This window comes from Gadus macrocephalus, chromosome 15 (genome assembly GCF_031168955.1).
Source record: "Gadus macrocephalus chromosome 15, ASM3116895v1".
NCBI lineage: Eukaryota > Metazoa > Chordata > Actinopteri > Gadiformes > Gadidae > Gadus > Gadus macrocephalus.
In genome coordinates this window covers 2,596,062-2,607,589 of record NC_082396.1, presented here as the reverse complement: position 1 = coordinate 2,607,589, position 11,528 = coordinate 2,596,062, and the positions used below count along the sequence as shown (strand labels likewise).

General features: G+C 47.1%; 1 protein-coding gene across 1 annotated transcript in view; it reads left to right on the top strand.

Annotated features, from left to right (window-relative positions):
- Window positions 1-11,528, top strand: part of eys (eyes shut homolog) — a 117,861-nt gene that overhangs the window by 46,153 nt on the left and 60,180 nt on the right. The window contains 3 exon segments of the mRNA XM_060073813.1: window positions 261-382; window positions 4,013-4,134; window positions 5,777-6,036. Coding sequence (XP_059929796.1) covers window positions 261-382; window positions 4,013-4,134; window positions 5,777-6,036 — 504 coding nt within the window.

Here is an 11,528-nt window from a genome sequence, read left to right as displayed (position 1 = left end):
GGAGCGGGGTGAAAAAAAAAAGGAAAGCGTGGAATTTAAACGCGGATTTGTGCAAACGTGTTTTCAATAAAAGCGGCCTCACAATGCGTGCTTCACGGGGAAATGTATACGTCTACGTAGAAAAAAAGCTAATGTCTATTAAAAACAGATGAATCAGCATTCGGCTTTTATGGAAGGGGTGTTAATGTTGGCCGGCGATGAATTTTCCGAGGGAAATACGGCGTGAGTCCGGGCTGACCCCCCGGCGCTCTCTCTTTCAGCGGCGGACGGGTTTTACTGCCTGTGCAGCCCCGGCTTCGTGGGATTGCGATGCGAACACGACGTTGATGATTGTGTAAGCAATCCCTGCAACAACAACTCATTATGCAGGGACCTCCACTTGGTGAGTACACACCGGGGCCCCTAGCGTTCTCTGGCCCCTGGGCTATTGGCATTTTGAGTGACTGAACATTTTTAGAAAAAAAAATAAAAATGAGGAAACAGCACCAGGGTAATGAAAGCAAACAGGGAGTAATGAACTCGCTAATGAAAGGCCGGTCGCAGGCTCCCGAATACGCAGGAGGTGTATGGAAATATGAGCAGGGCATTACCGCCCACACACGCGTTGTCTATGGAGTAGTGAGTCTGAATATAGCCATTATTCATAATACCATCAATATAATAATGTCCTATCTGTTTACTTCTGTTCCGATGAGACTGAGAGTGAGTTCATATCGGAGGAATTGAGAAGCAGATAGGAGTTAGGCATCTCGCTCGAAGATGATTACAGGTTAAGTTGCCGATATGGGGCATCGAACCCCGTACCTTTCGCCAGGGAGCAGAGCACCCTAGCCATTATACCATCTTACCCCACGTTTGTATGTACTTTATACATTGTATAACATTTAATGAACATTAAAGTATGTTCCTGAGATTCTTCAGAAGGTGAATAGTGTCCGACACAATGTTGTTGTTGTTAATGTTGTGCAACATTGATTTTTCCATATTCTGTGTGTAGGGCTTTTAATGTTCACCTCTTCTACGTTTTAGAAGTTTCAATGGAGACAGACTGGTTGGCACTCTAACAATCCCGGCATTCTAATTCATATTCTGTGGTTCTAAAGAGCATTTAATGGGTTTGCACGGTTGATATTTACCGTGGAGTTACTGGCAAGGCGATATTCAGTTACACAATTGGGCTTCAGGGAGCACGCGTGTGATGAAATTGTGCAGAGAGATACGTGGCAATGTTAACCGCGACTTCAAACCTTTTCCCTACACATGTGGCACCTGCACTGGAAGAGCCAAGGATATTCCTGCTGCTCGCAAGCTGTGCATTTGGAAGGAAAATGTCTCCAACCAGGGCTTTTTTTTTTTATCTCCTTAACCAGACGTGCATTTATGTTTTGAAAAACAAAACATTTAATTATTTGTAAGATGAAGCAATTCAGGGCTAATTGCAGCTAAACGCAGCAACGTTTTTCAGTGCTGATTGTTCATTATGGACTTCCCATAGAAGAGGTTGTGCCTCACAAAAATTAACAATAATTCCCAGATAACAATACTCCTATCAATGCTGATACTCTGGCAAATTTTCACACATCGTGCACAAGCTTTGGAGATTTTCTTTTTGTTGCAGGGTTTTGCATGCATTACAAATACTAAGTTAGGTATTCAGCAATAGAAGCAAGCTAGACTAAAAGCTGAATATTTACCTATTTTTAGAGGGCCAGATTTATATTCAAATGATGCCCGGTCCAATATCTCATCGAAAGGCATGGTCGAGCATAAAAGCGTCTCTATCTACATGTCAATTTTAATGGAAGCGGAATCACCACACAGTCTTGTTTACACTGCAATTATTCCTTTCTCCACGAACATTATGTCCCACGCAGGTTTAGCTTATTTTGGAGAACTGCTCTCCCTGAAGGTGATTTAGCAGCAAAAATGAGATTATGTTCCGGTGCCTGGGGTAAGCAACATGGAGTCTCCCGGAGGTATCTCATCTATCATGTGATGACGGCATGTCTTTCCCCCCCAACCCCCCACCACCACAACCTGCAGTGTACAAATTATATCAGATGCAATTTGAATGTGTCCCCCCTCCAGCATGTAAAGTACAGATTAGCCCCGGTCCCATCATCGCTTTCCATTAGAGTTCAGGATAGAAATGCTGTCGGCAATTAGGATTTTTTTTTTATACCGCTGATGCCGCGCCTTGACCATAACCCCCCCTCATCCCCCCCATCCCCCCATGTCCCTTTTTCTATGCAAACGCAGAAAAACTAGCTCCGCAAAAAAAAAAGAGTGTGAAAAACACACACAACGGCATAATCAGCGTCTATGCCTGGATGATTTATTGTAATAGAGATCCGGGCAGTAAACCATAGGGGTATATTGTCAGCGGGCTGGATTAGAAACTCCTTTAAAGATTTGGCAGAGCGTGAATATTTCATTAGCATAGTGGGTGGTCTCCCTATATGTTTCGTGTCATCTTTAATTTAAATATCATATGTGATTTAATTAAACACAGGAGATGGCTCTGGTGAACATCACTTGTTCTAATATTTGCGTGTACTTAAAGGAAATTACATACAATGGAAGTATTGGAGGAAAGAATACTCTGGTATTCTGGTGAAAGAAAGGGATCTCTGGTGCATTTTTTACACTGAGGGAGGGAAAAAAGCAGGATTCTCATTTGATGCTGGAGTGAGAGGAGGAATTCATCTGCATGGTAGAAACTGGTTGGAAAATTGAAGCCAAGGCTGATTCTTCTCACACTTTAAAGAGATTCCCACTGTGGAAATCTCTTTGAGTGGGAGGTGGTTTGAGTTCAAGAAAAGTCGTAACGGTTTTTCGTTTATTTCTTCCTGCCAAATTCAATCAAGCACATGACCATTTCAACACTGATTACATTTCAACAGTGTCAAAGATAAATGGGTTTAGCCCTTAAGTCACAGAAGTTCATCCGGGGTTGTCTGTTGAAGTACCGCTTAATAGTTGTGTTAAGTAATCCGGCTTTCGATGATGATGAAGTGTGCGTGTCTAACCTGAGAAGAGCCAGTGGAGGATTCCTCTCCAGCTCTGCACACGCAACACATCTCTGCTGCATCAAAGAGCATCAAGCTATAGATTCAAGGGTTTATTTATGAAGTGCGACGGTAAAACACAGGGCCGTTCTGAGCAACGACATTGTAATTCTACCAGCAAGTATGTGTTTGTTTCACGTAAAGCACATTTGAGTTGTCGTAGTCATAGTGGAGTATATAATCACAACTGTATAAAATCATTACAATAAAGGTTATTCATGAGAAGCCTTGCGTACCAAGTGCTCTCCAGATAAAAATATTGATACGATAAAAGGGCATACATTAAATCGCTAGCAAACAAGGATATTATAACATGCAAAGGCGAGTGCTGACGAGAGTTAAGGGTGCGATATAGAAGAGCATACATTAAGACGCTAGCAAACAAGGATATTATGACATGCAAAGGCGGCTGGTGACGAGAGTTAACGGTGCTGTATAACGATGAACATTAGTGTTTGATCTGGTTTTTCATTCGATTTAACCCCAGTACAACAGTCAAGCCGCCATACTGCAACGGCACGGTTGTTGCACTGCTCTCAACTAAAAGAATAGACGGGAATCAACATTTCACTGTCATTGTGCAATAGATGCATGCAAACAAAATTTAGAACAATGCTCACACAATACATAGTATGAAATACAGAATAAAAGACACATTTAAGAAAACATTGTCATGGCAACATTGAGTCCCATGTATTTGGAGTCGATTTAAAGTGCAGCTGTGTAAGCTAGTGGGGTGGCGGGGGGGGGGGCATGGCTGTTCAGTTCTGCGATGGCCCTGGGCATAAAGCTGTCCTGCGGCCTGGAGGTGCGGCCTTGGTCCTGGGGTTTGATCTCGGGCCTATTCGTTCCTGAGCGAGGCGTTCCTCAATCGTACGTTCGCTTCTGATCCGACCCTGACGCCCTCATGTGCTGCCGACGGGGCCCCCCCCTTCCTCCCGCAGGGCTACGCGTGCGAATGCCGCGCGGGCTGGGAGGGCCCCCGCTGCCAGCGCGAGGTCGACGAGTGCGCGTCGCAGCCGTGCGCCAACGACGCCACCTGCGTGGACCTGCTCGCCGGCTACAGGTAGGCGCTCCGTGCCCTCGGCCGCCCCGCGTCGCTCGCTTGATATACGCGAGAAAATGCAGAAGAAAAAGGTTTGGGGTGGGGGGGGGGGGGGTGGGGATTTGGGAGACGGCAATAGGTCCTTCCGCCGGCTGCGGCGATAATGAATTGCAGATGGCAGGTAAAACAAATGAGTCAATCAACGGCTCACAGCATGAAAAGGTTCCAGGGGAACCGTGACTTTATGGAGGAGGGGGGGGCGACGTCTGGTGTGACTGCTTCAGCTAATGCCCCCTCCCTTCCTCCACACTCCCTCCCTTCCCCCCCTTCCTCCATCCCTTCCCCCTTTCCTCCCTTCCTTCCTCCAACCCCCCTCCTTCACCCTCCCCCCCCCCCCCCCCCCCTCCCCTCGCCCCCCCCCCCTCTCACTGGGGACGGGGATAGAAACGGCGTCAGGTGGAAAAAGTTGCGGGCAGGGCGAGCTCAACGCGGTCGAGCCGTCCGCCGCTGGCGCCGTTCCCTCCCCGACTGCCTCCGGGTGCAATATTCAGCTTCCAGTGCCAGAGCGCTGATAAGAGATCCGGAGACAGAGGCGTCACGGCGCTATCATCACCTTTCGGTGCCGAGTCACATTAGGGGGTAGTCGGCGATACGGCTCCATTAGTAATCCCGTCGACCCCAAGCCTTCGCCGACGGCTGAAGCTGTGCTTAAACGCACCAAACGTCGGGCCTGCCCCCTGATTAGGGTGTGTGTGTGTGTGTGTGGGGGGGGGGGGAACGGCAAACTGTGATTAATCGTACAGAGTTTTTTAATCACTGTGTTTGGAGAGGGGCGGATTAGCCCGGTGGTTAGGGTGTTTGACTCGCAGCCAAAGGGGTACTGGGTCTGAACGCTAATATCCACGGTCTACCTGGCGGCTCGCCCCTACCTGCTCGATCCGGCAGAGGGAGGTGAATTAAAAACATAAACAGGAGTCGCTTTTGATCCCAGCATCGGTTAAGGCGACTTGATAATGCTAAGCGATTCTGTCTATGCGTACACCTACCATCGCTGTAACCTCTTCCTCCACTGCTTGTCTTTGTCTTCTGCTGTGGTTGCTCTGGGTGTGTGTGTGTGTGTTGCTCTGGGTGTGTGTGTGTGTTGCTCTGGGTGTGTGTGTGTGTGTTGTCGGGGTGTGTGTGTGTGTGTGTGTCTGTGGGTGTATGTGCCTGGTTGTGTTATGTGTTGGTTTGTGGTTGCAATGTGTGTGTACGTGCGTGGCTGCAATGTGTGTGTGTATACGTGTGTGTGTGTGTATGTGTGGTGGAGTGTGCATGGTTGTGGTTGGTATTTGTGTGTGTGTGTGTGTGTGTTTGAGATAAATTGACGTGTGTGTGTGTGGTTGCGTTGCGTGTTGCGTATGTGTGCGTGGTTCCAATGTGTCTGTGTGTGTGTATGTGTGCATGGTTGTGGTTGGTATTTGTGTGCATGTGGTTGCGATTTGTGTGCATGTGGTTGCGCCATGTGTGTGTTTGGTTGCGATGTGTGCGCGCGTGCGTGTGTTGTGTGTCTGTTTGCGATGCACGGTGCGTGTGTGTGTGCGCGTGGTTGCAATGCCTACATGTGCATGTTTGTGTGTGTGTGTGTGTGTGTGTCCCCGTCCCCCCCCCTCCGTCTCCGTAGGTGTGAGTGCGGGCGGGGCTGGGCCGGCCCGAGCTGCGCGCTGGACGTGGACGAGTGTGAATCGGGGCCCTGCCTCCACGGAGCCTCGTGCCGGCAGGCGCCCGCGCCGGGGGACTTCCTCTGCACCTGCGGCCCCTTCTTCACCGGGCCCCGCTGCGGCGACCCCCGCGACCCCTGCGACCCCGCACACAGCCCCTGCCTGCACGGCTCCGCCTGCCTGCCGCGCCCCGACGGAGGCGCCTCCTGCGGGTGTCCAGCTGGTGAGCTCCCCCTCCCCCCCCCCCCCCCACCACCCTGCCCGTGCTCCGCCGCTACAGCTGCACTTTAGCCCACTTTAGCAGCGCAGGTTCAGCCGGACGCTGGAGTGGAGCGGGGGGATGGGGCACGATGCCGCCCAACACACACACACACACACACACACACACACACACACACACACACACACACACACACACACACACACACACACACACACACACACACACCGGCGCGCACACGCACACGCACTGGATCGCACACACACACTGACTGGCGCACACACTCACTGGCACGAACACACACATTCACTGGTGCGCACACACACACACTCGCTGGTGAGCACACACACACACTCACTGGCACGAAACACGCACACTCACTGGCACGAACACGCACACTCACTGGTGCGCAGACACACTCACTTGCACGCACACACTAGGGATCGACCGATACCGTTTTTTTAGGGCCGATACCGATACCGATATTTTTTCATCAGCCTTAGCCGATACGCCGATACCGATTTTCTTGAGCCGATTATTATTATTATTATTATTTTTATTTTTTTTAAAGGAACATTTATTGAACTTCAATATAAAAAACAATATTTAACAAATAGTAAAAACAGGTGAAGTAGAACAAGTAAGAACAAGTAGATAAACAATATTTAACAAATAGTAAAAACAGGTGAGGTAGAACAAGTAAGAACAAGTAGATGAACAATATTTAACAAATATTAAAAACAGGTGAGGTAGAACAAGTAAAAAAAAAAAATAAAAAAAATCGGCGAAAATCAGCCGCGTATCGGCCGATACCGATACACGTAAAAAACGCGAATATCGGCCGATAATATCGGCCGACCGATATATCGGTCGATCCCTAGCACACACGCACACTCACTGTGTGAAGCGTTCTGAGGGCCTTGAATAGCACAATGTCAACGCAATTAATTATAATGACTATGATGATTAACTATGTTATCATTATTTGTATTATTATTAATATAATTATTATTATAAGATATAGACTATATATAGTACATGTTCAAGGAATGCTTTTTATATACACAGCATACTCGATTAGGCCTGTATACAGTATACACACGATATACAGTACTTGTATAAAGGTGTGTTATAGATGCACAGCATATACGTGTCGGTATATATGCACCATACTTGCATCCGACTGTTGCCAAAATTCTTAGTTTTTTCCCTAACTCCTTCATTTAAAACTACATTATTTAAATGAAGTACAAAATGTGAATTATATTAACATGATGCCAGAATAATTGTAAATGAATGCAGGCTATTTAAAGCATTTTGTTGTAGGGTTTTGCTGTATTTCCTGTAGGGGGTTTGAACTGGGGAATTAGCGCTACATGTAATGTTTGTTTTGTATAATTGGGTTTATTTTTACAGTTACACTCAGCCTCTCAGGAGAATGCTACGTGTTTGTAGATGACTTTATGTGGTCTATTTAATTAATTTGGTCTTATCTCTGTCTGAGGCATCTGCTCACATTCTCTGACTGACATCAGGAGTGGATTCATTTTGTAGGGATATTGTTAGATGATTCCTTGCCATCGTTTTCAATCACAATCTTCTTTTTTTGCGTTACAGTTCTTTATAAAAGAAAAACAAAACACAGGTTTACTGTTCAGTGTAGAACTGAAAAGAAAAGTCTCAAAATGTGATGAAAATGAATCGTGAATTCTGTGAGATCAAACAATTCTCTTGATAAGAAAGTTGAGCAACAAAAGTGGGCTGATGAACCCCATAAAAAGGTATTGCTGATGTGTGGTGCGTTCACAGTTTGCCTTAATTATGCAAATGCAACATTTGCAAGATCTGTTCGCCGTACAAGCAAAATCCCTTTCTGAACCACAGTTTGATTCATAACTAAAACTTTTTTCCTACAACCTGACAAACCAACGCCGCGTTCCCTTTGAGCCCTTTCACCGTTCGTTATGCTTATTAGAATGCGTGCGAACGCAGCTCTCATTTAAGTCTTTTGCCTTAATAAAGTTGATTTGACGGAAAAAACGCGCCGTAGCTTCACACTAATGAATTGCTTGTAAATTGGATAAAAAAAAATAAACTTTAAAAGCCCTAATTTATGCTTCGGTCTGGGAATCCAAAAATGTGCAGTGTATATATCAGCAACTCAACAGTCTAACCAGCTCAATAAAATACCACTCGATATCCACTTAAATTGGAACTATGGTCGTAACAAACACAAAACACCTCCGATAATCCTCCCCTCCGTTCGCAGACCGTGTTTGCCAAGTCTCATCCCAACATGTCATACAGGCCCCGGCGTTACGCTAACCCGCGGTAATTAGCAGTAGCTCCTCGGGTCTGCGCCTCGCAGGTGCGTCTGTACAAAGAGCCGCTAACCACCTAATCCTGCTCTCGCTCTACGCCGGGCCGCCGCGGCCAGGGGCGAACACACCGGTTACACCACGCGGAGACGGTCGCACATCCACATGGCAGGGCCGTTTAGCTACAGGGATAATGTGCTAGGTAACGAGCTAACCAGGCTAATGTGCTAGGTAACGAGCTAACCGCGGCGCTCCCGGGGCAGAGCGCGCCGCGGCACTCGGGTAGAGTTGACCTGTAACCCTCGGGGCTTGTTTGCGTTGTTTTTTTCGTAGTTTTTGTGTGGCACTGTGACCTGAGGAGCGATGCTGGTTACCTTCCTTTTCATGGTTTTGTCGAGGCTTTGTGTGCTTTTCTCTCGTTTGAGAGGTGAGCCACAGCAGGAACAGGAGAGGTTTTAGGAAGAGAGCAGACACTTTGACCGTCTGACTACTCAATTTCTCCCTCGCTCTCGCACACCTGCTCCTGGGAACGTGCGTATGCATACTGATGAGCCTGCACTCACACACACACACGCACACGTACCTCACACATACGGGTATGTGCGGGCACACGCTCACTCACACACACACACACACACAGAATCACACACTGACATACACACAAACATGCACACACACACGCACACACACATACACACACACGCGTATATGCGTGCACACACTCACTCACACACAGACACGCACACACACATCCGCACGCACGCACACAAAATCAGACACTGACACACACACATGCACACACACATGTGCACATGCTCATACACACACACGCCAACACACATACACACAAACACACATACACGTGTGCACACACTCATGCACACACACATACACAACACACACACACACAACACACACACACACACATATCCTTTCATACATTAAAATCGAAGCCAATAGTTTGTGAAAAAGTGTCACGCCCCCACAATTCTCCATTTCAAAGGCAGAACGTAGTCTCAGTGTAGTCAACAAGCCATGAGGAAGATTGTTTACTCATCCCTGTCTCCCACATTGATCACTTTATAGCTCAATAAAGAAAAAAAAGTGGCTACTTTGCATCTTAGCATGTTAGACACATCGCAGGCTTCCCATTATTAATCGAGTAAACACACCACAGCGTTCTGCTTTTAGCTAATGCTGCTATCGGCGCGGAGATGAGACGCCGCCGAGCTGATATAAATAGAGGGTGAGCTACGGAGGTTTTTTCGCGAGAGAGGGAGATAGAGGGAGAGACGGCGAGGAATGGCACAGCAGACGCCTGCTGAATACATTAGGGTGGAGAGCTGAGCGTGGGCCGGCCCGGCTTCTCTTCACACAAGTGTTGTGACTCACCGTGCGATTATTATGCACGGCGGATCGGAGCTGGATTCGTCGCCGGGGCTCGACAAACACAGTCACGGCCTTACCTCTGTCGTCCACCGCTGAACGCCGCCGTGTTCTTTAGCTTGTTTTTAACGGCTCACTGTTTAGCATACATTGTTTTACAAAACCTTGCTTTTATTCCCCCACAGCCCACCGGTAATTTTTTTCCTTTGCGTTTTGGTTTTAGTTTTGACTGACCCGCTGCAGTGTTTTCACAGTCGGTTCACTGTTGACGAGTAACGCCTTTGAATGGTATAATCTCATTCAGTTGGAGTTTGTCGGTAAAGTCTTCTAAATCTGGCAACGCATCCCTGCCAAATGAAAGTCCGCCCACTCGCATGTGAACTTGGCCGACGCGGAGCAAACATTACCACGGCCATTATTTACGTCATCTGTCAACTTTATAATGTTCTCGGTTTTGCGTGTGTCTGCCTGCACATTTAACCTTTAAGCGAGAAAGACTGCATAGTCATATACCAGACTCGAAATGGATTTTGCGAACATTCACATTTTTTGGTAATTGTCTAATCAAATAATGTTAATCAGTTCATGTTTTGACTGATACTGAGATTATTCATAGTAATAATGATCACTCAGTTTGATTAATAATAATACCACGGAATTCAAACTGTTTTTTCTGTTAAAAGATATATATCAATATCAATATGTCAGCTAATATTATGGACCAAAAAAGTGATTTGGACAATTTACAAGGGTTTAGTTTGTACTTTATGTATCAAGTATTTCCTATCTGTAATATTAAGCCGTAAGCCTGGTGCGATAGGCAGCGTATAAAAACGACACCGCATGAATACTGAACACTTCTCCCTCCAAGTCGGAATCAGCCCAAACGGCCGACCATTAAAAACCGCCGCGAAAGACGGTTTCATCTTAAAGGCGTGAGCCGTCATCTCTGTGCAGCTGCTTGCGCTAGAAGGTGAAGGGAAAACCTTGAACCGCAAACCAGCGCTGGAAGCGGAGATCGCGATTCTCTCGCTGGTAGCGCGGACACGGGAGTCAGGAGGCCCCACTCATCTCGCCCGGCCTACACAGATGTTCCAGTTTACTTCTAATGAGGTGCACACCGCGGGGGGGCCGGCGCTGATAGAAGAGCACCCAGGAACGGGGGGGGGGGGGGGTCAGCGGTGGGGGTCCTGGTGAGGGGTCAGTGTCCTACAACCGCCAGAGTAGGAAAACAAACAGCTGGTGACCCACATGTGAGACACCGGCTCGTTTGTTTCCGTTTGTGGGTATTTATATCCTTAGCATGATGCATTATGCACACCGTTATTTAACTATTTTGGCTCAAACGTTTAGAGAAATACGACCACGAAGATGCAATCTTTAACACCCGGGGTCATAAGCACGTCTTGTGTGTTCCCCTACGTGTCTGTGAGTTGAAATGTGGATTTCCGAAGGTCAAATGCAGTAAGACAGTCAAAACTAGTAGTATTAGTAGTACAAGTATCCTAATAAAGACGTTGGTGAGTCTTGAGGCTAAACATGTATTTTATTAATAATTCTCGGAACGTTGCCCGCGGTGATCAACCGAAAATAAACAGCGCTAAATGAATAACGCCGATCATTTACTGCAACACGTATGACCAGTGGCATCTGCGGCACGTCATTTGACATGAGTTTCAGTGGAACTACGTCTCCCGGTGTAAGGCGTTCCCGCTTTGTTTGACAAGGCTATTTCGGGAAGAAGGCAGATGGAGCCGGGTTCTTCTGGACAAGATCTCGGGATTGTAATTC